The 27,722-nt window shown below is 43.8% G+C and overlaps 1 protein-coding gene across 1 annotated transcript in view; it reads right to left on the bottom strand.

The window, feature by feature from the left end:
* Positions 1 to 23,879, bottom strand: part of LOC145360575 (wings apart-like protein homolog) — a 217,520-nt gene extending 193,641 nt beyond the window's left edge. The window contains exons 1-2 of the mRNA XM_080215902.1: positions 23,791 to 23,879; positions 17,984 to 18,507 (exon numbers count right to left, since the gene is read on the bottom strand). Of these exons, the coding sequence (XP_080072028.1) occupies positions 17,984 to 18,485 (502 nt within the window). The 5' untranslated portion in view covers positions 18,486 to 18,507; positions 23,791 to 23,879. The remainder of the gene's footprint in view (positions 1 to 17,983; positions 18,508 to 23,790) is intronic.
* Positions 23,880 to 27,722: the final 3,843 nt, after the last annotated feature.

The following is a 27,722-nucleotide window of genomic DNA, read 5'->3' as shown; positions in this document are numbered from 1 at the left end:
CACGAATGATACTGAACATTGGGCAGTCATCAGCGAAAATCCCCACTTCTGCCTTTATGGATGGATGGAAGGTCATTGATGAAGCCACTGAACGTGGTTTGGCCAAGGACACTTCACTGGGGTGATGTTCTGGAAGAGTTGAATGACCTCAAATCCCCACAGCTAGTTTCCTTTATGCTAGCTATGACTCCAACCAGCAGAGAGTTTGCTCCCCAGTTCCCAGTGACTCCAATTTTGTTCAAGTGCCTTGATCCAAACTCAAAGGCAGAGCTGTCACTCTCACCTTATCTTTGGAGCTCTGCTATTTTATCCATGTGTGAACCAAGAGGTTGGCAGCTGAGCAACTCTGGCAGAACCCCAGACTGAGCATCAGTGAGCAGTCTATTGCTAAGCAAGTGCCATTTGATGCACTGTTGATGAGTCCTTCCATCACTTTCCTGCTCCCAATCTGCTGGCAAAAGCAGCAGCAACAAAAATCAGAAAAAAAACGCTGTGAATAATAACATAGCCATTCCTTCACAGTCGCTGGGTCAAAATCCTGGAATTCCCTCCCTAACAGCATTGTGGGTCAACCCAGAGCACATGGACTGCTGCGATTCAAGGAGGCAGATCACCACTACCTTCAAAGGCAACTAGGGGTGGGCAATAAATGCTGGCCAGCCAGCGATGCCCACGAATGAATAGGGGAAAAAAAGATATGAATGTATGGCGGAGGCAGTTTCATAAAGATAATTATCTAAAGAGAACTAGAAGGGGGGATGGTTCTAAGAACAGAAGTATAAAAGAAACAGGGGTATATGAGGGAGCGCTGGGACAGGACAGAGGGGGAACTTGACTGTCAAAGTGTGACAGGAAATATAAACAAAAATATGCAGCATAGAACAAATCCAGAGCTGTAAACTACTGTGAAAAAAATCAAAGCTAAAGTAAAAAAGTTTTAGTCTCAAGTAAGGCTTACATTCCTACTGCAATTAAGTTACTGTGAAATTCCCCACGTCGCTACACTCCAGAGCCTGTTCAGGTCAATGTAACTAACCAGCACATCTTTCAGATTGTGGGAGGACACCAGGGCACCCAGAGGAAACCCACACAGACAGGGATAGAACGTGTGAACTCCACACAGTCAGTGACCCAAGCCAGGAATCGAATCCTGATCCCTGGCAGCAGTGCTAACCATTGTGCCACTATGCCGCCTTCATCTGAATGCGCAAAGCATTCGCACTAACGTGGATGAGTTGATAGCACAATTTGCAACACGTCTGTCTGATGTATTAGCTATTACAGAAACGTGGTTGCAGGGTGGTTCTAGGTGTCAGTATTCCACAGTATAGTGACACCCAGGTCATCCCACTATTTAAGGCAGGGAGGAAACTGGAACTACAGACTTATTAACCTTATATCAGGTAGGAAAATGCTGGAATCTATTATAAAGGATGTGATAAATGGACATTTGGACAATCATTATCTGATGGGCACAGTCAGCATGAACTTACGAATGGGAGATCATGTTTGACGAATTTGGACTTTAACAAAATTGATGAAGGGGTTGAGAGATAGGCCTGGATAAGACGCTCTTTCAAAGAGTTGGTACAGACTTGATAGACCAAATGGCAGCCTTCTGCATGGTCAGGATTCAATTGTTCTATGGAGAGTTAATGAATAGAGCATATTTGGAATTTCAGAAGTGTTTTGATAGGAAGTTAATTAGCAAAGTACAAGCACATGGAATAGGAGGCAACATACTGTCATGGACAGATGATTGACTAATGGGCAGAAATAAAAGTAGGAATAAACAGGTCATTTGCACATTGACAGGCTGTGGCTAGTGGAGTACCACAAGGGTAGGTATTTGGGTCCCAGCTGTTCCTAATGTGTATCAATGATTTGGACGTGGGGAACCAAATATAATATTTCCAAATTCGTGAATGATACAAAACGAGGTGGGAATGGGCATTGAGATGAAGATTGTGCCACATGAGGACACAGGTTTAAAGTGCTGGGGAATAGGTACAGAGGAGATGTCAGGGGTAAGTTTTTTATTCCGAGGGTGGTGGGTGCTGGAATCGGCTGCCGTCGGTGGTGGCGGAGGCAAATTCGATAGGGTCTTTTAAGAGACTTCTGGGTGAGTACATGGGACTTAACAGGATTGAGGGTTATAGGTAATCTAGTAGGTAGAAGTATGATCGGCACAACTTATGGCCGAAGGGCCTGTTTGTGCTATGTTCTAAGATGTAAAGTAGCTACAGAAGGATGTGGACTGACTTAATGAATGGGCAAAAAAAAATGGCAGATGGAATATAATGTGGAAAAGCATGAGGTAATTCAGTTCAGTAGAAGATTCAGATGTGCAGAGTATTTCTTAAACGGTAAATGAAAAAGTGCAAACATACAAAGGGAACTGGGTGTCCTTGTCCGTAAGTCACTGAAGGCTAGCATGCAGATACAGCAAGCTATTAGGAAAGCTAATGGAATATTAGCCTTTATTACAAGAGAATTTGAGTATAGGTGTGGGTGAGGTGAGGTCTCGCTTCAATTGTATAGGAGCTTAATTAGACCGCAAATGAGTACTATGTGCAGTTTTGGTCCCCTTACGTCAAAGGATATTACTGTCATAGAGGGAGTGCATTGGAGGTTCCAGGGATGGCAGGGCTGTCTAATGAAGTGAGATGGTGCAAACTAGACCTGCATTCTCCAGAGTTTTTAAAGGATGAGATGATCTCATTGAAACTTACAAAATACTGAAACAAAGATATAGTAGACGCAGGTAAGGTTTTTCCCTTGGTTGTGGAATCTAGAACCAGGGCACAATTTCAAAATAAGGGGGATGCCACTTAAGGCCAAGATGACAAGAAATTTCTTTACACAGAAGGTTGTGAATCTTTGGTATTCTCTACCGCAGAGGGCAGTGCAAACTCAGGCATTGTGGGTGTCTAAAGCAGAGATTGATAAATTTCTGATTAACAATAACAAGGGGTTATGGAGACAGTGGGTGTAAAAGGCATTGAAGTGTCCGATCAGCCTTGATCATGGTAAGTAATGGAGCAGCTTTGAGCTGGATAGCCTACTCCTATTTTTACATTTTTATGTCCCAAGCAATCTTGTCAAAATTTAACTTTGTTTTTGTTGTACAGCATACTCAGTGATGCACAGCCAGGATAGACAGACTCAACTGTATAGGAAAATGTTGCCAATATAACAAAAGGCAAGATCACAGCTGAAGGTTCATGGACAAGGCTCCATTTAAAGCATAATGCTATTTCAGAATCTCATTCAAGACCATACGATGTAGAATTAGACCATTCAGTCCATCGAGTCTGCTCTGCCATTCAATGAGATTACGACTGATCGGATTACTATAATCCTCAACTCCACTTTCCCACCTTATTCCCATTCTATTTGGTTACCGTCCAAATTAAAAGTGTCTATCACAACTTGAAACATACTTAATGAGCCAGCCCCTATAGCCCTCCGTGGCGAAGAATTCCACAGGTTCACTGCCCTCTGAAAAAAAATTCCTCCTCATCTCTGGGTGACATCTCAGTCTAAGATTATGCCTCTGGTCCTATACACTCGAGAAAAACAAACTCTCAGCATCTACCTCACCAAGCCCCCTAAGAATGCTATACATCTTAAGGTCAATTCTTCTGACCCCAACTTACTCAACCTTTCCTCATAAGAAACTCCCTCCATACTGCAGATCAACTACATGAACTTTGTCTCAACAAGCTTTCAATGCCAGTATACCTTTCTTTAGGTAAGGGGACCAAAACGGTTTATGGGATTCCAGGTATAGTCTAACTCATGCTTTGTGTAAGTTTAGCAAGACTTTCCTATTTCTATCTTCCGTTTCCTTTGAAATAAAACCCCACTATCTATTTGCCTTCCCTAATACCTAAACTTGCATACTAGCCTTTTATGATGTGTGTGCCAGGACCCCCAGATCCTGGTGCTGCACCTTTCTGGAATTTTTCTCCATTTAAATAATATTCACTTCATAAAGTGATTATTTCAGCCCAGTTTATATTTAGAGATAGATGAGCATCTCCTTAAATCAAATGTTCTTGCAGTCAATTGAGTAAGTGTATAAAACTGCTTTGTCAGGCTGTATAAATATAAATGTTAATGTTTGACAGGTTTCAGACCCAGTGAGGTGAATGGAGAAATTCCGATCTAGTGAATTCTACTGATTTAACCCTTCCAGACAAATTCACCTGCTCCCAATATTTAAAGAACCAAGAATGAGCACATATACTTATTGATCTGCACTGCTGTTTTAGACCATGCCAGAATTTGAAGTCCTTTGAAATGAAGCCAATGAGAGCAGAATTTAAAGTGATTGAGATGGAATACACAAGGTGACACATGTACAAATGAGCCAAAAAGCATTCACGATGGCAGAAAGCATTTCTTTATACAAAAGGAGAATCTTTGGAACTGCCTTCAGCATATACTGAGGAATATTGACAGAAACCTAGGATGAGTAAAATTATTGACAATTGCAAATGAAGGTGCTGATTTTTCCATGAAACTTGCTCAGAATCAAAAACTGAATGCCCGGACTTTAACTTTTTTTAGTTAACCATTGATGGTGGTCCTGTTAGTGCTACATTTGTTCTGCATATCTGAAGTATCTTCCAGTGATCTTTATTGACCAATCCCTTCACTGCTTTGCCAGTTTACTTTTGCTAGCTCTGCTTTTATGCATTCATAATTGTTCTCAAGTTTAAAATACAAGCCTTAGACCCACTCTTCTCTCCCTCAAATTGAATGTAAAGTTTAATCACGATCACTGTTACCTAGGGGCACCTTCACCATGAGGTCATGAATTAATCCTATTTCATCAGACAAAACCAGATCGAGCAGGCTCCTCCCTGGTTGGCTCCAGAACATGCTAATCTAATAAATTATCTTGAAAACATTTATGAATGTATCTACACTACCTTTACATGTGGATTAAAATCCCCCATGATAATCACTGTACCTTTTCGGCAAGTTTCCATTACGTCTTCTTTGATAGCCTGTTGTACTGTGTGATAACTGCTGGGGCCTATAAACCATTCCCACAACTGGTGTTTTTTTGCCTTTATCATTCCTCATCTCAAACGAAACTGCTGCCATATACTTGTTTCCTGAACTAATTTTACTTCACAGTATAACACATTGACATTTTCCTAGCTTTCTATCATAGAAACATAGGAAATAGAAGGCAGCGCCCATTTGGCCCTTCGAGCCTGCTTTACTATTCATTATAATGCTTTCTAAACGTCACATATCTTTCAATATTCAGGTTCCAATCTACGCCTTCCTGCAGCCAATGAGGATGAAGATATGGAACTCAGGCAGACAGGCTGAGGTTCTTGAAAAAATTGACATCAGGAAGGATAAGGTATTAGAGGTGTTGGCAGCCAAGTCCAATGAATTGCATCCCTGGCTGCCGTGGGAGGCAAGGGAGGAGACTGTAGAGGTTCTGACCTAAATTAAAAATTCCTCTAGGCACAGGGGAGGTGCCAGAGGACTGGAGAACTACCAATATGGTTCTGCTATTTAAGAAAGGCTGTAGGGATAAGCCTGGTGACTACAGACCAGTGAGTCTCACGTCAGTGGCAGGAAAACTATTGAAGAAAATTCTGAAGGACAGCATCTATTTCCACTTGGAGGGGCAAAGCTTGATTAGAGATAGACAGCAAGAGGACGTGACCAGTGTGTAAATGAGGGTGTGCACTTGAAATTTAAATGGATTTCATCAAAGTCTTTGACAAGGTCCATATGGAAGACATGTAAAGAAGATACATGGAATACAGGGTACTTTGATAAAGTGGATTCACAGTTGGTTCAGTTGTAGGAGAGAGGGTGATGACAGAAGACTGCTTTCATGACTGAAAACCAGTGTCCAGTGGCGTACCACAGAGATCTGTGCTAGATCCTCTACTATTCAACATTTATATAAATGACACAGATGACCAAGATAAAGGCAAAATACTGCAGTGCTGGAATCCCAAACAAAAAGAGAAAATGCTGGAAAATCTTAGCAGGTCTGACAGCATCTGTTGAAGAGAATAGAGCCAACATTTTGAGTTAGGATGACCCTTCAAAAGGTCATCTTAACTCGAACATTGGCTCTATTCTCTCTTCACAGATGCTGTCAGACGTGCTGAGTTTTTCCAGCATTTTATGTATATGTTGTGAGAGTGACATAGGTGACAGAGTGCGGGGGTGGTGGGAACTGTAAGTTTGTAGATAGCACAAAGATTGTCTGGGTGATTAACAGTGAGGTAGTGTGCCTTGGGCTACAAAATGACAAATGGGATGGTCAAATGGGCAGATAGAATTTTGATCCTGAAGAAAGAGAGGTGATACACTTTGAAAGGAGTAATTTGACACAGAAGTATTCAATGAATGGCAGGACATGGAGTTCTGTGGAACAGAAGGATCTTAATGTGTTTGTCCAAGATCTCTGAAGATGGAAGAGTATGTTAGCAGGGTAGTGAAAAAGGCATATCAGACACTTATTTATTGAGGCATAGATTACAAAAGCAGGAACGTCATGGAGTCGTGCAGAACTTTGGTGAACTAGAGCACTGCGTGCAGTGCTAGTCACCACATTGTAGGAAAGATGTGAGTGCACTGGAGATTCACCAGGATGCTGCCTGGGATGGAACATTTGGGTTGGGATAGGCGTGTTTATGTTGGAGCAGAGAAGACTGGCCCGGGGGGGGGGGGGGGGGGGGGGGGGGGGGCGCGCGCGCGCGCGCGCCGATTGAGGTGTACAAGATGGGGCATGAACAGAACAGTCAGTCACAAGGGGACAAGTTCACTGCAAGGGTCAGGAGGTTTGGGGGTGGGGATGTGAGGAAAATCTTTTTTTACCTAGAGGGTAGTGACTAGAATATGCTGCCTGGGATAATCTTTAAAAAACACTTGGTATATCATAACATTCAAGGCTACGAGCCAAGTGCTGGTAAGGATTATTATTTAGAAGTTCAGGTGTTTCACACGTGTTGGTGCAGACTCAATTAACTAAAGGGTCACCTTATGATTCTATGCTTGTACTTAATCTCTATTTGCACTCAGTTCATCTGTTTTATTTCAAATGCTACATGCAATTAGATTTGGTGTCTTAAGTTCTGTCCTTATGATTTTGTAACCCATAGCTTTATCTGTTGATTTACCTTGAGCTTGTATGTTCCTGTCAGTCTGTTTATCATTTTCCACATTAATACTTTCCCCTCTTCTCTTGTTTCTGCTATTTGACATCCGCAAACATTTGATACCTTGTCTCCACTATTTAGTTTAAAGCCTTCTCTACTTATCTCTAAGATTTGCAAGAACACTAGACCCAACATGGTTCAAATTAGAACAAAAGAACTAAATGCAGGAGTAGGCCATTTGATAGACAGGGGAATTAAGGGTTATGGGGAGAAAGCAGGAAAGTGGAACTGATCCACTTCAGATCAGCCATGATCTTATTGAATGGCAGGGCAGGCTCGAAGGGCTAGATGGCCTACTCCTGCTCCTATTTCTTATGTTCTTATCTGGCCCCTTGAGCCTGCTCCACCATTCAGTAAGATCACGGCTGACCTTTTCATGGACTCAGCTTCACTTACCACCACCCCCACTCACCATAACCCTCAATTCCTTTACTGCTTAAAAATTGAATATTTTTAAGTCAAAGATAGATCAATGAGGTAGCCTCAACTGCTTCATGGGGCAGGGAATTCCACAGATTCACAACCCTTTGGGTGGTGAAGTTCCTCCTCAATTCAGTCCTAAATCTGCTCTTCCTTTTTTGAGGCTAATTCTAGTTTCACCTGCCAGTGGAAACAACTTCCCTACTTCTATCTTATCATCTAGTCCCTTCATAATCTTATGTTTCTTTAAGATCTCCCCTCATTCTTCGGATTTCCAATGAGTATAGCCCCAGTCTACTCAGTCTCTCCTCATCAGCCAACCCTCTCAACTCTGGAATCAACCTAGTGAATCTCCTCTGCACCCCCTCCAGTGCCAGTATATCCCTTCTCAGGTAAGGAGATGTAGACTGCTCCAACAGTATGGCCTTCATTTTCCCCAGTACTGGCATCATGGCCCAACAAACTGGAAAACACCTCCTATACCAGTGTTTTAGCCACATATACATCTCTTTAAATTTTACGTACCCAATGCCAATTTACACTGGAGTCCTGGTAATGCAGACTGTAACCTCTGAGGGTCTGCATTTTAAATTTAGTGCCAAACACCTCACACTCTATGCAGAACCTCTTACCTAGTTCTACCAACCTTTGGTACCTACAAACATGACAACTGGATTCTTCTCCTGTAAGTTCTTCTCTAGTCCTGAGCAGACCATAAGATATAGGAGCAGAATTAGGCCATTCTGCATTTTGAGTCTGCTCTGCCAGTTAATCATGGCTAATATGATTCTCTCCTGCCTTCTCCCTGTAACCCTTGATCATAGTTTCACAGATTTACTACCTTCTGGCTGAAGAAATTCCTCCTCATCTTAGTTTTAAAGGAGCATCTCTTCACTGAGGTTGTGCCCTTGAGTTCTAATCTCTGCGACTAGTGGAAACATCCTCCCCATGTCCACGCTATCTCGGCCCCTTGGTATTCTGTAAGTTTGCATTAGATTCCCCCATCAACCTTCTACATTGAGTGTAGACCCAGACTTCTAAACTGCTCCTCAAATGACAACCCTTCATTCCTGGAATCCTTCTTGTGAACCTCCTCTGGACCCATCCAAGCCTAGCACATCCTTCCTTAGATATGGGGCCCAAAACATCCTGAACACTGGCATCAGGCAGACTACACAGCTGCCTTGAGTCTCGCCCTTTGCTCGAGAGAGCAGTGTCAATCCCTCTCACTATACAGCCACCTATTACCACCAAATGCCTTTTCGCTCCTGCACTTGAATGGCTTCCCCTACCACAGTGTCATGGTCAGTTTGCTCTTCCATCCTGCAGCCCTCATTCTCCACCAAACATGCTGAGTGAACCGTAAACCTCTTGGGTAATTACAGAGGCTGACATACCTGCTCTCTTACCTGCCTGTTGTCACTGGCCAAACACAGTAAGAAGTCTCAAAAAAAAAAGCACCAGGTTAAAGTCCAATAGGTTTATTTGATAGGAAACACACAAGTTTTTGGAACGCTGTTATTTCGTGAGGTGAGTGGAAAGTTTAATGCAGACAACTTTCCACTCACCTGACGAAGGAGCAATGTTCCGAAAACTTGTGGCTTTATTATCAAATAAACTTGTTGGACTTTAAGCTAGTGTTGAGAGACTTCTTACTGTGATTACCCCAGTCCAACGCTGGCATCTCCACATCATTGCTGGCCAAACCAGAAGACACTAAGTTTTGCAACTGCCTCCTTGCACAAAATAGCCAGGTAACTTACCCCCTCCCTGATATCACAGTGCCTAAGGCTCAGTCTCCAGTTCAATTACTCCAAGTTGAAGCTCGAAAGGAACTAAGTGTAATAGCTCCAATTTTGCAGATGACACAAAGCTGGGTGGGAGGGTGAGCTGTGAAGAGGATGCAGAACTTCTTCAGTATGATTTGGACAAGTTGAGTGAGTGACAGATGAAATATAATTTGGATAAATGCAAGGTTATCCACTTTGGTAGCAAAAGCAAGAAGACAGATTTCAATCTGAATGGATGTAAATTAGGAGAGGAGAAAGTGCAACAAGACCTGGATGTCCTCATACGCCAGTCACTGAAGGCAAGTACGCAGATGCAACAGGCAGTAGCAAAGGCAAATGGTATGCTAGCCTTCACAGCAAGAGGATTAACAGCAGCAGGAATGTCTTGATGAAGACGCACTTGAAATTGTACACGCAGTTTTGGGTCTTCTTATCTGAGTAAGGATGTTCTTGCTCTAGAGGGAGTGCAGCGAAGGTTCACCAGACTGATTCCTGGGATGGCAGGACTGAAGTATGAGGAGAGATCAAGTCGGTTAGGGTTGTATTTGCTGAAGTTCAGAACAGTGAGGGAGGATCTTACAAAAACCTATAAAATTCTAACAGGACTAGACAGCGTAGATGCAAGAAGGGTGTTCCCAAAGGTGGGGATGCCGAGAACCGGGGGGTCACAGTCTGAGGATACAGGGTAGACCATTTAGGACAGAGGAGGAGAAATTCCTTCACCCAGGGAGCGGTCAGCCGACGGAATTCGCTACCACAGAACGTAATTGAGGCCAATACATTGCATGTTTTCAAGAAGGAGTTCGATATAGCATTTGAAGCGAGGGGAGGAAAATCAAAGGATATGTGGGGAGGGGAACAGGATCAGGCTACTGAGTTGGAGATCAGCCATGATTATTATGAATGGTATGTTACATTCCTGATTCCAGGCTCCAGGATATCACAGAAGTGGCATCCTGAAGGGGGAGGGTGATAAGGCAGAGCTCATGGTACACGTTGGTGCCAATGACAGATAGAAAGGGGAATGAGGTCTTGCATCAAGAATTCAGGGAGTTAGGCGATAGACTAAGCAGCAGGACCTCTTGGGTTGTAATCTCTGGATTACTCCCAGTGCCACAAGCTAGTGAGTACAGAAATAGGAGAATAGCACAGATGAATGCGTGGTTAAAGAGTTGGTGCAGGATGAAGGGTTTTAGATCACTGGAACCATTTCTGGGGAAGGTGGGACCTGTACAAGGTGGGCAGCCTACATCTGGACAAGAATGGGACTAACACCCTTACTGATGGGCTCGCTAGTGCTGTTGGGAACACTTTAAACAATTTGGCAGGGGGAGGGGACCCAGACTGTTAACAGAATAGGAACACAATATAACATTGAAAAGTAATCAGGTCAGAAGGAATACAGTAGCAGTATGTTTCAAGAGAATAAGACAAGGCTGAAGGGCCTCTACTTTAATGCCAGGAATATTAAAAGGTAAAACTGATAAGTTAAGGGTGAGGATTGACATGCGTAATTATGATATAATCGCCATCACAGAGACATGTTGAGTGAGGGGCAAGATTGGCAGCTCGGCACCCCGGGATATAGAATCTTCAGGCGACCCAGAGGAAGGGGTAAGAGCGGAGGCAGCATTGCATTATTAGTTAAGCAGACAATTACTGCAGTAAGGAGAGATGATATCTTGGAAGGGGCATCAAATGAAGTTTTGTGAGCAGAGCTTAGGAATAAAAAAGGGACAACTACATTGCTAAGTGTTTATTATAGACCCCAGATGATCAGCAGGAAATTGAAGAGCATTTTTAACAAAATTAGGCAGGATCTGTCCACAGTAGACTGGAACAAGTTGCTTGTGGGGAAATCCACAGAAGAGTAGTGGGAGGGAAATGGCCAATAGGAAGGTGTAACAAACCCAGAAAACCCTGGATGGCCAGAGACATTCAGGATACAATGAGAAGGAAAAGACAAGCTTTTAACAAGTATAAGAGGAGTAAGTCTGCGGAGGCATTAGTGTTTACAGAACATGCAGGATGGAGCTTAAGAAATCAATTAGGAGAGCAAAGAGGGGATATGAGAAAGCTCTGGCTGGTAAAAGTAAAGAAAGTCCTAAAGATATTTTATAAGTATATCAATGGGAAGAGGATAACCATTTAAAGAGCGGGGTCCATTGGGGACCAAGGGGGAAACCTGTGGGTGGAGGCAGAGGGCATTGATAGGGTGTTAAATGAATATCTCACATCTGTCTTCACCCATGAGAATGAGGAGGTAGTTATGGAACCCAGGGAGAGAGACTGAGGCTCTAGAGAAAATCATAAGGAGTGATGAGGTACTGGCAGGCTTAAAAGTGGGCAAATCTCAGGTCTGGATGAATTATGTCCCAGGTTGTTGTTGGAAGCAAGGGAGGAAATTACAGGGGCTCTGACCCAAATTTTTAATTCCTCCCTGGCCACTAGGAAGGTGATGTGGAGATGCTGGCGTCAGACTGGGGTAAACACAGTAAGTCGTCTCACAACACCAGGTTAAAGTCCAACCAGTTTATTTGATAGTAAACCCACAAGCTTTCGGAAACGCTATTCCTTCGTCAGGTGTGTGGAAAGTTCCGATCAAGGTGCCAGAGGACTGGAGAATAGCTAATGTGGTTCTGCTATTTAAGAAAGGTTGTAGAGGCAAGCCAGAGAACTACAGACCAGTGACTCTCATGTCTGTGGTGGGAAACTATTGGAGCAGATTCTGAAGGAGAGGATCTATCTCCATTTGGAGAGGCAAGATTTGATAAGGGATAGTCAGCATGGTTTTGTTGGATGGAGGTCATGCCTAACAAAATTTGATTGAATTTTTTGAGCATGTATTCAAGTATGTGCACGAGGGGAGTGCGGTTGTTGGAGTTTACATGAATTTCAGCAAAACGTTTGACAAAGTCCCACCTGGGAGACTGATTAAGAAGGCTAATGCACATGGGTGATCTGATAAGGTGGATTGATAATTGGTTTAGCGGTAGGAGACAGATGGTGGTGACAGGTGGCTGCTTTAGTGACTGGACACAGTAAGAAGTCTAACACCAGGTTAAAGTCCAACAGGTTTATTTGGTAGCAAATTCAAATAAACCTGTTGGACTTTAACCTGGTGTTGAGAGACTTACTCTGTTTACCCCAGTCCAACATTGACATCTCCACACCATAGTGACTGGAAGCCAGTGGCATTCCACAGGGATCCGTGCTGGGCCCCCTATCGTTCGTCATTTATATAAATGACATAGATAACAACGTGGGGGGTGGAGAAGGGTCAGTAAGTTTGTCAATGACACAGAGTGGTTAACAATGAGGTTGAGTATCTTGGGTTTCAGGAAGATAGAGACGAGATGGTCAAATGGTCAGATAAGTGGCAGATGGAACTAAACCCTGAAAAGTGTGAGGTGCTGCACATTGGAAGGAATAATTTGACAAGGAAGTATACTATGAAAGGTCTGACACTGGGAAGTTCCGAAAAGCAAAGGGACTTTGGCATGTTTGTCCATAGATCTCTGTAGGCAGAAAGGCAGGTGAATAGGGTGGTAAAAAAGGCATATGGCATGTTCGCCTTTATCAATCAGGGTATTATTACAAAAACAGAGAGGTCATGATGAAGTTGGTGAGACCACAGCTGGAGTACAGTGTGCAGTTCTGGTCGGCACATTTTAAGGAGGACGTGAGTGCAATGGAGGGGTTGCAGAGGAGATTCACCAGGATATTGCCTGGGATGGAACATATAGCTTTAAAAGAGAGGTTGGATAGGCTTGGGTTGTTTTTTTCTGGAGAAGACTGAGGGGTGACCTGACTAAGATATTCTAGATTAAGAGAGGCACGGACAGGATGGATAGGGAGCAGCCGTCCCCCTTCTTTGAAGGGTCAGTTATAGGGGACACAAGTTAAAAGTGAGGGTGGGAGATTTGGGGAGGGATTTGAGGAGAAGCTTTCACTGAGGGTGGTGACAGTCTGGAAATGAGCTGCCTGAGAGGGCGATGGAGGCGGCTGCCTCACATCCTTTAAAAAGTACCTGGATGAATTCTTGGCATGCCTTAACATTCAAGGCTATGGGCCAAGTGCTGACAAGTGGGATTAGGTGGGCAGGTCAGGGCATTTGATGCATCAGTGCAGCCTCAATAGGCTGAAGGGCCTCTTCTGCACTGTAGGATTGTGTGATTGGCGAAAGAGCAGAATGGCCTCCTCCTTCTCCTATTTTCCATGTTCAGGTTGCAAGCACTGACTGCAGATGTGCACGCCCTGGATCAGGAGCTCCCACATGCTGCAGCATTGACATGTCATCTTTCCTGCCATATTATTCACTTTATGTTGGCTTCTTATATATTCAATTAACTTTACCTCCAGCTTTTATACTATTTTAAATCTTAGGACTGGAACAGACCATAACCTCTTACCAGATATTCACCAAGCAGCTGGCTCCTTTCCCTGTAATGGAGTAAAAACCAGTCTCACAGGATGAGAACGGTAGAACAATCAAAAGGAAACAAACACCTCCCCCTGCCTCACCAATTGTTCAGTTGTGCACTCAGTACACAAATTATCTGCTGTGTCTACAAACATAAGCTATATGATATCCCAACAACATTAAACACAAATGTAAACTCCTGCTTCTTTTTGTTAACATGCAACCCATTAGTCTGTCACTATCACTAAAAACACTCGTATCACTGTGGAGAGTGGAAGGTAGAATTCATGATTGAGATTTCTGACCCTTCAGCACAAGTTGTCATGTCTCAATGCTATCTTTTTTCACCAAGGTAGTCTCTGATTTTTGACACTACCTGAAACACTTCAAATTCTGTACTTTTAATTTTTATATGCCAATTCTTTTCATCTAAAATTCAGCTGTCATCTTCAAGTCCATTTACAGCTTTACTCCTTCCCATGTCTCTTCCTACATCTTTTCTGGCTCAGGTTTTGGCACCTCCACTGTCCCTTCTCAGTACCATTGATTGCAGAAGCTTGATCTCCCAAATAACCGCCTTCAAAAAACTTTCTTGAAAACCAGTTTCTCAAGTAAGCCTTCATGCTAGCTTTTCCTCGCCAGGATTTAGTGGCCTGTTTATTTCTCTCCAATTTTTTTTGCCAATAGAAAGCTTTTTATAATTCAAGTTGGGGGAAAATCCATAAAGTAATAAGCAAAGACTACTTTGAATTTCTGCCATTTCTTTTCCAGATTAATATGTTGAGGCATTTAGGCATCAGTATCTCTCTCACTGGTAGCACTCATCTCGAATCCTGAAGGTTGAGGCTCAAATCCCACTCCAGAGACTTGACCCATTATCAAATCATACCTTCGAACAGTGCCACAGAGAAGCAATTTCTCCCTTTGCCTGGGTCAATATTCATCCCTCCACCGCCATCAAAAACAGATCAGTTATTACCTCCCAGTTGCTATTGAGGTCGTGCTTTGTGCAAATTGCTGCAGCTTCAGTTGAAATGGTGCTATATAAATGAAAGGAAGGCATAGGGTAGATGGAACCTTGTTTTCTGTAGCTCAAAGCCAAGACCAAGGAATCAGATACTAGATTAAATGCAAGAACAGAACTCAAGGCAGGAGAAACTTCTGCAGTGAGCTGACAGCTTGTGAAACTCATTTTCTGGAGCAGAGTAGAGATTGGATAGGAGGCTGTAAGGATAGGCAAACAACCTTGATTTATGGCTATAAAGATGGTTTACTTGCGCAGGGTGAGTGACAACAAGAACGGCTGACCAACTGGCTTCATTCTCTGCTGTATTTCTCATATTCAAGCTTTCGCTTGCCTATGACAGAACTGAAACTGATTCCTGCAGTTAGCTCAGAAGCACAAGTTCAGCACAGGACAGAGTTATGTATCTGATACTGATGCACATGTTAAAACACAGAAAATAAAAGTAATCTTTCACAGCCTGAAAATTCTCCCTCCCTTCAATTCTGACAAAGGACTCAAAACATGAACTTTGATTTCTCTCTTTACTAATCATGCCAGACCTGCTGAGTCTTTCCAGCATCCTCTGTTCTTGAAAATAAAATTTAACTTTAGTTGATAAAAAGGTGTACAGGCTGAATGGCCTCACAACCTGTCTTAAATTTACTGTTACTTACAAAATTCAGCTGACTCGCCAAGCCAAGCCAAACCCTCAATGCATTGTTGTCTGTGTAGTTCAGTATTTCAAATGACCAAATCGCCCCCATAAACTGAAGCTGAAATGCAGCTTGACGCTGAGTGTTTGAAGCCCAAAGAATGCTCCGTCAGCTGATAACACGGGGGGGGGGGGGGGGGGGGGGGGTGAATCAGCAAAACACAAAAAAGTTGTCTTTAAACGAATAGCTGTAGGATTCTGCCCAACAATATTCCCTCACCATAGAGTCAGGCCAAGGTACACCAATTCGCTCCAGCAACATTTTGTTCTTTACCATCATTAATACCATCTGAAGTAAAATAGAAAACCATTAGAGATTTGCTTTTCATTCCCTTTATCCTAAAAGTGAAGTAAAATTCAGAACAATTTCTAACTGGAAGGTGATAACGAAGCACCGGATTGCCAGAAGGTAGCAACAGAACCACTGGTGTCCGAACTGTCAATCCCAATATTTTACTAGCTCCAAGTGGCAAGCACAACGCTATCACTTTCTCAGTCTCCTTCGGATAACTCTATTCCATTTTAATACTTGATATTTAACAATAATGCACATTTGCCAGTTTCAAATTTCATTCCTAATTTATTAACTGATAAAAACTCACGAGGCTTTGCATCCTCTATCTCTACAGCTTTCCTTACAACAGCTATTCAGCAGCCTTGGTAATCTAACACTTGGGACCCATTATTCCAGTAAATTACAGACATCAATGCGAAGCATCATTGCACCCCTTCACCCAACAAACCCCTCCCCCCTCCCCAAGTCCCATCCAACACCAATTCCCCCCCCCCCATCCATTCACATCTGACACCAAAACTTCTCTCTCATTTGTCACCAATTTTTTAAATATCATGCCGAGTGAATTCCCATAGCTCAAGCATAACTTTTGTCACTTTTTATTTCCCATATATGATTTTAGTCACAAGTTGTCCATCAAATTTTTTAAAGTTTTTTCTAAAAAGTTTATTAGTCACAAGTAAGGCTGACATTAAGACTGCAATCAAGTTACTGAGAAGCTCCCCTAGTCGCCACAGTCTGGGTCAATGCATCTAACCAACATGTCTTTCAGATTGTGGGAGGAAACTGGGGGAAACCCACATAGACACAGGGAGAATGTGCAAACTCCAGACATGACCCAAGCCAGGAATTGAACCTGGGTCCCTGGCGCTGTGAGGCAGCAGTGCTAACCACTGTGCTACTGTGCCACTCCAAGAATTCTTGAGAATGACCAAATGAGCAGCATCACAGAGCGCAGTGGTCAGCTAAGATTGAGACACAGCCCAAAGCAATTAATTCCCTATTTTCAGATGAAACATGTTTCTTCTGACATAGTTTTGAAAAATTCAGACATCTTTGTTGATAGCTGATGCATCTCAATAGTAAAAATCTATTTGTGCCATTTATTGATGGGATAAAGCCTGTCACTTTTGGAAGGAAGAGGGCAATTCCAACAAGATAGTGCCCACTGCTAGCAAACTTGTCGCTCAAAGTTCACTGACCAGGTGAATTAGGATTTGTTGGGTCTTGTACAATTGGTCCAATGAAGTAGGTACTGCAAGAGAGAATGTGTACATACGACGGATTTTAGTAAAAAGGCTCACCTTTAAGAGTCTCCAACTGAAAGAGAACAAGGTGATCTCTTGGCAAACCCACCCTGTAACAATCTTTGACAAAATAAGAAATATAATCTACAAGTTATAAATTGTAGAATGGCCATCATTGGTAAAATGATTAGAATAAACAATTATCACAGAAAGTGTATTTTTAGCTTAATTTATTTGTGTCACAAGTAGGCTTACATTAACACTACAATGAAGTTAGCGAAAATCATCTGAAAGCCACACTCTGGCGCCTGTCGATTATACTAAAGGAGAATTTAGCGTGGCCAATGCACCTAGCCAGCACATCTTTCAGCCTATGGGAAGAAACACATGCAGGCACAAGGAGAGTGTGGAGACACTGCACAGACAGTAACCCAAGGCCAGAATCAAACCTGGCGCTGAGGCAGCAGTGGAAAACATTTAATGCAGCCATGTGGATATGTATAACACACTCAAAATCCAAAAAGGCCCTCAAGTGCAATTCATCATCACAAAGGCACAAGATATACACCCTCTGCAAAATAACATGAAATGTGAAGCAGGAACAGAGTGTAGCTGCCATGTACGCAATGCAGGATGGCAGCTCATCTAGAAGGGGAGTTCACACATACGTACAAATTCCTGTGTTCTTTATAGTAATATCAACTCAAATTCAACACTTACACCAAGAATCACTACTGAAATTTTATTCTATAAAAAGGGAAGTGGCATCAGCATGAATTGTACCTGGTGCTTTCCCTTTCCAATTCAACTAGTTGTGGTGATGGTTGTAGTTGTTGGCACATTCTGCTTATTTCCACAGTTGAAACAGAAAAACACACTCACCCACACAGTTCAACTTGCTGCCAGATTCCGGAATTCCTTCGATCTCTGGACACAAGGCCACAGCACTGCCTGCACTCTTCCTGTGGATAACATCAGCCAAGGCTGCAAACTTGCTGCACACAATAGCATCCCCGCTGATTGGTCGATTAACCATACTGTTAACCTCAAGCAGAGAGGTTGCATTGTCCTCATCAGCTGGTTTCAAAGACTCTGACTGCTGCCCTTTGGTTGGAACTGGATTTCGTGATGACACAGGGAGAGAATCATCGTCACTGTCAAACCCAAATGGATCTTCCAACAACTCATCTTCCATCTTCTGCCGTTTGGGCTGTTCCACTGCTTCTACTTTGAGGCTGGGTCTCTTCTGGCTCAGTTGAGCCTTGAAGGTACTTTCCCCCCATTTGGTGCTTATTTTTGCTCGTTTACCAGAGAACACCTCATCAAACTTGGAGTTGCTAGCACTCCCCTTCTTACTGTATGTTTTCCCATATCTTGATGTCATGTTGACACCTCTTTCATATTCTCTGTAATTAAAACAAACATATCAAGAAAATACATACAACTCTTTGTTAATCATCTTCAATGTAACTTCTGATTGGTTTAGAAAGTCCCACTTCTGCACTAGTTTTAAGTAAATGGCCAGGCCCAGAGGTGCAATTAAACATTTCCTAACAATTCACACATTAAACCTGCCTGTATTGAAGCACTGACGATCCTGTGCTCTAGTGAATAAGGTATACATCTCACACTCCTTCATGCAAGGGGCAATAGAAATCTGGAACATTCTGAAAATAGCTGTCCAAGCTGGAAATAATTGAAAACTTCTAAACCAAGATCAACAAATTTTTGTTTAGCAATGACATTAAGAATTTATGAAACTGAGGTGTGGAGATGGGGGTTAATATACAGAGCAGGTACCATGAGCAGAAGTGTCCTGTTCTCATACCTCTACCATTCCAAGATGAAATTCCACCCAGAAATGTGGATCGTCAGAACACTGTCCAAATTTGACAAGAAGTCACTGAAATTTACATATTAAAAGGTAAAATCCTGGCCTAGATGAATATTTAAATAATGCACAAAATTTAATAGTTCAAACAGAATCCAATATTTTCAATTAATAGTACACTGAACAGCATGCTGAGAAGTCCTGCATTATTAGATATGAACAGATCAGCAAGGAGTTGCTTTTACATTGCAGAAGTCATCAAAATCCTCACCATCTGAGAAACTTAAAGGGAAGTTGTCATTCATCCTTTAGTGTACAATTTAACTTTTACAAATAGAATTCTGAATGCAGTCTTTTCACCCTCAGCAGACAGCCCCTTCCCCCACCCCCACAATGCTCTCTCGCTTGCCTCGTTCTAGTTCCTGAAGTGGAAAAGTGGTGAAAGCACATCAAATTTTCATGGGATGTGGGCACCACTAGCAAGGCCAGCATTTATTGTCCATCCCTAATTGAACTGAGTGGCACGCTGCTCCATTTCAAAGAATAATGAAAAGTAAACTACATGTAGACCAGATCAGGTAAGGACAGTAGATTTCCTTCCTTAAGTGAGCCAGATAGGTTTTTATACACAAACGACAATTTGTTTCATAGATAAAGTTTTTATTCCAGATTTTTTTTAAAAATTGAATTCAAATTCCACCAGCTTCCAAGGTCTCCAGAGCATTAGGCCTGTCTCTCTGGATTACTAGTTTAGTGATAATACCACCATGTCACCACCAAGTTGCAGAGCTGGGCCGAGAGGTGGTGGATGGAGTTTAATGCGGAAAAGTGTGAGGTAATTCACTTTGGCAGGAATAACAGATGTGTAGAGTATAGGGCTAATGGTAGGACTCTGAATAGTGTTGATGAACAGAGGGATCTAGGTGTATGTGTACATAGATCCCTGAAAGTTGGGAATCAAGTAGATAAGGTTGTTAGGAAGGCATACAGTGTCTTGGCGTTTATTGGTAGGGGGATTGAATTTAGGAGCCGCAGCGTCATGCTGCAACTGTACAAAACTCTGGTGTGACCGCACTTGGAGTATTGTGTGCAGTTCTGGTCCCCACATTATAGGAAGGATGTGGAGGCATTGGAGAGGGTGCAGAGGAGGTTTACCAGGATGTTGCCTGGTATGGAGGGGAGGTCCTATGAGGAGAGACTGAGGGATTTGAGGTTGTTTTCGTTAGAAAGAAGGCGGCTAAGAGGGGACCTTATTGAAACATATAAGATGATTAGAGGTTTAGACAGGGTGGACAGTGATAGCCTTTTTCATCGGATGGAGAAAGCTAGCACGAGGGGGCATAGCTTTAAACTAAGGGGTGGTAGTTATTGGACGGATGTCAGAGGTAGGTTCTTTACCCAGAGGGTGGTGAGGGATTGGAATGCCCTGCCTGCTGCAGTTGTAAATGCACCTAGTTTGGGGGCGTTTAAGAGATCTGTGGATAGGTTTATGGATGGAAAGGGATTGGTTTAGGTTAGAGGGTCATTGCTTTTCAATTGGTCGGCGCAACATCGTGGGCCGAAGGGCCTGTTCTGCGCTGTAATGTTCTATGTTCTAATATTACAATTACCTTGAGGTCTCTAGCGTGTTTCAGTGGTGTGAGAACACAATTCTGAACAGAATACAGTAAACAACAAATGGCTGCCATCTAAATGCGGCTGATTTAATAATGTATCTTGTTCGTCGGGCAGGATAATTCTACAGATAAGTACTGTTATAAATACTGGTCAGTAAACCACGTCCATAACGTTACTAACTTCAAATTTAAGAATTTAGTGTACAAGAAAAGAACACAGGGAGTTGGCTTTCCATAACGATGGAGAGATAGTCACTGACATTTTTATACAAGGTGACGACTGGTCAATAATAAGCTAACTGAAAAGAGCCAGACGCACAGGGTAACCTTGTGTATGTGGCCTTTGCATGCCCATCAATACATTCTTCTTGTGCTAAATTTTATTTACGAGCAGTAGCAAAATATTACCTGCAAACAAATACTACTCCATCCAAAAAGTGATGCAAGCATGAAATTCAACACAACCCTTCTCTTCCTAGATTAGGTTTAGCACAAGGAAACACAAACTGAATTAGGCCATTGAGCCCCCTGAGTCTGTTCTGCCACATAATTAGACCATGGATGAGCCGCAACTCAACTCCACTCATTATGAAAGATATTGTTTCATCACAAAATCTAGTGATGTTGATCTTGAAAATTTTAATTGACCCTTGGCCTTTTGTGAGGAGCAGACTCCAGATTTCCTGTAGCTGATGTGTGAGCAAGCACTTCTGATTTTACTTTTGAACAGCCAAGCTCTAATTTTAACTTATTTTGGTGGGGAAAGCATGTGCATTAGTAACATTCATCCAGGTCTGTGATGTCCTAAAATTTGAATCCACACACTACCTGCTTAATTTTGCAGCATAAGCACAAACTCAAAAATTGCAAAACATATCAATAACTGCTCAAAACTTGTAAATAAAACATACTCATTCCACAGACCAATCATTCAAAACTTGCAGCATTGCACCACCATTCCAAAATAGGTGACGAGCTCTTCACTTCGTTTGATGCAAATCTTTCAAAAATGTTCTTTTCATTAGAAAACCTGACTGATTTCTAGTTTCAAATTAAAATTTAAAGACTCTTGCTAATTTCAAAAAGACTTAGGGAATATTCCCAGCAAATCTGATCAAACACCGAGACTGGAGTGCAGTAATTGACTAGTAATTTTGGCATTATACGTGTGATCGTTTCAATCCAGACAAGTCCAAGACATAACTGGAGCCATTTGTAGATTGGACAGGGTAGCAATGGTGAGCTCACTAACAAACCATTTGTGTTTTTAACAATAACCTCTTGAAGAGGCATATCATATTTAGAATCAGAGATTTACAGCATGGCACAGGCCCTTTGGTCCAACTTGTCCACGCCACCCCTTTTCCTAAACCACTAAGCTAGTCCCAACTACCAGTGTTCCCAAATCCCTCTATACCCACATAACTGTCTAAACACTTCTTAAAAGTCAAAATTGTACCTGCCTCTACTATCATCTCTGGCAGCTTGTTCCTGACACTCACCATCCTCACTGTAAAAAAAAATTGACCCTCTGACACTTGTATCTCTCCTGCCTCACCTTAAACCTATGTCCTCTCATTTTAGACACCCTGCCTTTGGGAAAAGACATTGACTATCTAGCTGATCTATGCCCCTCATTATTTTATAGGCCTCTATAAGAACACCCCTAAGCGTCCTACACTCCAGAGATAAAAGTCCCAGTCTACCCAGCCTTTCCTTACAACTTAAGCCATCAAGTCATGGTAGCATCCTAGTAAATCTTTTTTGCACTCTTTCTAGTTTAATAATATCCTTTCTATAATAGGGTGACCAGAATTGCACACAGTATTCCAAGTGTGGCCTTACCAATGTCTTGTACAACTTCAACAAGACGTCCCAACTCCTGTATTCAATGTTCTGACCAATGAAACCAAGCATGCTGAATGCCTTTGTCACTACTGTGTTCATATGTGACTCCACTCTCAAGAAGCTATGAACATGCACCCCTAGATCTCTTTGTTCTATTACTCTCCCCAACACCCTACCATTAACTGAGTAAGTCCTGCCCTGGTTTGATCTATCAAAATGCATCATCTCGCATTTATCTAAATTAAACTCCATTAGCCATTCGTCAGCCCACTGGCCCAACTGATCAAGATCCCATTGCAATGCTTGATAACCTTCTTCGCTGTCCATTATGCCACCAATCTTGGTGCCATCTGCAAACTTACTAACTCTGCCTACTAAATTCTCATTCAAAATCATTTATATTAATGACAAATAACAGTGGACCCAGCACCAATCCCTGAAGCACACTGCCGGTCACAGACCACTAGGTTGAAAAACAACCATCTACATCTTCTGGCGTCGGTCATCAAGCCAATTTTGTATCCACTTAGCTACCTCCCCCTGGATCCCATGAGATTTGACCTTATGCAACAAACTACCATGCGGTCCTTGACAAAGGCCTTCCTAAAGTCCACGTAGACAACATCAACTGCACTGCCCTCATCTACCTTCTTGGTTACCCTTCGGAAAACTCAAATTTGTGAGACATGATTTTCCACTCTCAATCAATCCTTGTGTTTCTAAATGCCTGTGGACGCGGTCTCAGAATTAAAGCGGCTGTGGAAATGAAATAGTCCAATAATGGCAGTGAATGCTGGCTGCTGATTCAGGCCACGGTGGTGGCTTTAATAAGTCACATTTCACAATGAGAAGGGTATTAAAGAGCACCAGGAAGGCACAAAATTAATGCAGCATCAAAAATAATAAAAGAGATATCAAAAAGAGGATCATGTGTGGGCCACATGGCCCATCAAGACTGATCCATCATTCAACACAGACATGGCTGATCTTGGGCTTCAATTCCCAATTTCCACCCACCCCTTAATTCCCGAAGTGGCCAATCTGCCAGAGCCAGCCTGGCTAGGGATACCCAAAAGCTCAAACTAACAAACAGGTTTGTGCCCCGGGGGTAAAGTGATTCCAGTCTGTGACCCAGAATGGAGAGGGGGGGGGGGGTCTCTCCGCTCCATGAGGCGGGGGAAGACGGCGTCTGTAGTTCTCCCCCGCCCCTGGGAAGCGGCCCCGGGGCGGGGGCACAGACCCGGGGCGGGGGCACAGACCCGGGGCGGGGGCACAGACCCGGGGCGGGGGCACAGACCCGGGGCGGGGGCACAGACCCGGGGCGGGGGCACAGACCCCGTCCCACTTCCCCCACTTCCCCCCCCCCCTCCCCAGCTGAGAGGCCGCAGACTCACCGCCGCCCCCCGGCTCTGTCGCTCTCGCTGCTCCACTCGGGGCCTTAACAGAAAAAACACCTCAGCGCCATAACCACCCGGTCACCTGATCGCCGCCAATCCAATCAACGGCCCCGTTACTGCCACAGCCCCACCGGTCCCTGAGCTCCATCCTGATTCGTGCAGAGGTGGTGTGGTCTCGGCCAATTAGATTCCGCCCGGTGTAAAGTGTTGCAAAATGTCGCGTAGCAGGGCGCTCAGCCTACTGGGAATTGTAGTGTCATCGCTTCAGATTTTGAAATAAAAAATAAATCAAATCCGGTTCCTTGAATGGGCTCAGAGGCTGAAAAGCCGAAAAATTCAAAATTCAGGAAAACAGAACGCGAAGTGTCCTCGGGAACGTTAGCCGGGCGGCGATGACGCCATTTCCGGTTCGGGTTTCTCCTCATCCGGGAATTGCCCTCTGAAACGGTAACCAATCAGAGGGCAGAGTTTGAACTAACCCCGCGCCGCAGAGCCCTGTGGGAAATGTAGTCCTGCCGTAAATGAGTCACGTGGGCGGTCCTGATGCACCTTGGGATTGTAGTCCGGACATGCGCAGATCACGTGGAATCTAAATTAACCCCCGAAAGCCCGAAGCGGAGCCACTGCGCCGGATCCGGAGTCAGGAAATTCCTGAATGTTTCTGCTTCGGTTCCACATCCTTCAGCGTCGGGGAAAACTTTTCCTTCAAACACAAACCTGTTTCTTCGGGTTACAGAGCCGCCATCCTTCTCCAGGCCCTGGATTGCCAGCTCCCTATCCCCACTTTTTGTGGATTCTTTTTGCTTTACTTCAGTTCCCATTTCTCCAGCTTGAATTCTATTTACAACCTAATGTGAGCAACTGTGGTCACCAAAGGGAGGGGGGGGTCTTTTGGGTCGAACCAAGCAAACAAACTCAAATTACATTCGGACAAAGAAAAAGGGGGCGGCTCCCCAAAAGGAGGGGGAACGGCCCGAACAGAAACAAAAGGTACAAAGGAAACTTAAGACACGTCAAATCAAAATGTGATTCTCGGGGTCTATAAGGCACCTCAGCCCCTGCGATGCCCAACAGGCACATAAGAACATAAGAAATAGGAGCAGGAGTAGGCCATCTGGCCCTTCGAGCCTGCCCCGCCATTCAATAAGATCATGGCTGATCTGTCGTGGCTCAGTTCCACTTTCCCGCCCTCTCCCCATAACCCTTAATCCCCTCTCTTATCAAAAACCCATCAACCCGCTTCTTAAAAATATTTAGCGAGGCAGCCTCCACCACTTCAACGGGCAGAGAATTCCAGAGATTCACCACCCTTTGAGTGAAGAAGTTCCTCCTCAACTCCGTTCTAAACCGCCCCCTCTTTATCTTGAGGCTGTGCCCCCTAGTCCTACTATCCTTTCTGAGCGGGAAGAGTCTCTCCACCTCTATCCTATCCATCCCATTCATCATCTTATACGTCTCAATGAGATCTCCCCTCATTCTTCTAAACTCTAACGAGTACAAGCCCAGTTTATTCAGCCTCTCCTCATAGCTCAACCCCCTCAACTCCGGCATCAGCCTAGTAAACCTCCTCTGCACTCCCTCCAAGGCCAAAATATCTTTGCGCAGGTGCGGCGCCCAAAACTGCACACACTACTCCAGCTGCGGCCTCACCAATGCCCTATACAGCTGCAGCAAGACCTCCCTACTTTTATATTCAATCCCCCTCACTATGAAGGCCAGCATCCCATTCGCCTTCCTGACCACCTGCTGCACCTGCAGGCTGGGTTAAAGGGGAGGCGGTTTAGAACGGAGTTGAGGAGGAACTTCTTCACTCAAAGGGTGGTGAATCTCTGGAATTCTCTGCCCGTTGAAGTGGTGGAGGCTGCCTCGCTAAATATTTTTAAGACGCGGGTTGATGGGTTCTTGATAAGAGAGGGGATTAAGGGTTATGGGGAGAGGGCGGGAAAGTGGAACTGAGCCACAACAGATCAGCCATGATCTTATTGAATGGCGGGGCAGGCTCGAAGGGCTAGATGGCCTACTCCTGCTCCTATTTCTTATGTTATGTACAAGGACCCCGAGGTCCCTCTGCACCGTCGCCTGCTGCAGTTTTTCGCCACGTAAGTAATAATCCTTCCTACCATTATTCCTACCAAAGTGGACCACCTCGCACTTGCCAACATTAAATTCCATTTGCCAGTTCCTGGCCCATTTGCCCAGCCTATCTAGATCCTTCTGCAGACTCTCCACACCCTCCGCACAATTTGCCGTTCCACCAATCTTGGTGTCATCAGCAAATTTCGACACCATACACTCGGTTCCCTCCTCCAGATCATCTATATAAATGGTAAATAGCTGAGGCCCCAGCACCGACCCCTGGGGCACTCCACTAGTCACCAACCGCCAATCCGAATAGCACCCATTGACCCCCACTCTCTGCCTCCTATTTGACAGCCAATCCTCTATCCATGCTAACACCCTACCCCCAACTCCATGCCCCCTTACCTTCTGCAATAACCTCTTGTGAGGTACCTTGTCAAACGCCTTCTGAAAATCAAGAAAGACCACATCCACCGGCTCTCCTCTATCCACCGCCCTAGACACATCCTCATAGAATTCCAGTAAATTTGTCAGACACGACTTCCCCTTAATGAAACCGTGCTGCGTCTGCTCTATCAAACAATTCTCCTCAAGATGCCTCGCTATTTCCTCCTTGATGATGGATTCTAACATTTTACCTACAACAGACATTAAACTAACCGGCCTATAATTCCCTGCCTTTTGCCTGGCACCCTTCTTAAACAACGGCGTAACATTAGCCGCTTTCCAATCATCCGGCACTTCCCCGGAATCCAGCGACGTCTGGAAAATAATCACCAAGGCATCCACTATCACCTCCACCATAAGGCCTTGACAGTGCCCGCGGACACCGCGTGCTCCCTCTCCAGGGACACCCGGCCGCGAACGTAGCCGCAGTAGAGGGGCGGACAGTCGGGACAGACGGCCCCCCCAATCGCCCGCTGCCTGGACCTGTTGATGGCGTGTCTCGCCGGGGTGGCCATAGGTGTGTGACTGTAAATGCAGGCTGGGGGTTGTAAACATCATTCTCCCTGGTGTCCAATGGCTCAGTGTGCTTCCTCATAACTAATACATGAAGCAAAGGCAAAAGGAGACTCCCACAATCCATCCTAGAACCAAGAAACAAAAAACCCCTTATTATCCTTTTGGCTCAGATCAAGCTTGGAAGTTGTTTGTCTGTCTTGGATTGGATTCAGTTGGATTCTAAATTTGGCTTTTGGAGCAAGCAATGAATGGATTTGGGTTTACCTAGTCCATTCTGAGCATTGGTTTTGTAACTTTTAGGATGGAGTTAATAAAAAACAAAAACTGATACCAGGGTGCGTCTTGCGCTTCTGATACCAGGGTGTTGCCAATCATGAACCTCCATTTGACTTGGGAAAGTACTGCACTGGTCTGTTGTTGCCTTCTCCAGTGTAGCTGACCAGGAAACTCCTGCTCTTATTACCTATCTGTCATCAGGCATATTGGAAGGATTTACAGGCTGGTAATCAACTTGTTTGGTCATGTTGTGGCACCTTCCGTGGCCATCAAGACTTGCAGTGGGTCTTAAACCTGGAACTTCTGTGCCACTTTAAGGAATGGAGGACAAAATTTTGTTTAATTTGTTAAAATATGGGACAGTTCTGCACCCAGCTGACCATTCCTCACTAGATGTGTTGAGTTTCGCACTTGGAAAATACAAATGAGGCTCAACGTAACAAATAATAGGATTCTCAACAACAGGTTTTTTTTAAGTTCTGGTCATTACAGGAAAGATCTAATCACATTAATAGAGAATAAAGAGATTTATGCCAAATGAAGAATTGTAGTGATGAGGAAAGAATGGATAGTGTGGGGTTGTTTTCTCAGTCAAGATTTCATTGGGGTGC

This window comes from Carcharhinus amblyrhynchos, chromosome 31, assembly GCF_965287045.1.
Source record: "Carcharhinus amblyrhynchos chromosome 31, sCarAmb.v2.hapA, whole genome shotgun sequence".
NCBI lineage: Eukaryota > Metazoa > Chordata > Chondrichthyes > Carcharhiniformes > Carcharhinidae > Carcharhinus > Carcharhinus amblyrhynchos.
Note: the sequence above shows the minus strand (reverse complement) of the source record. Positions and strands in the feature narration are given on the sequence as shown.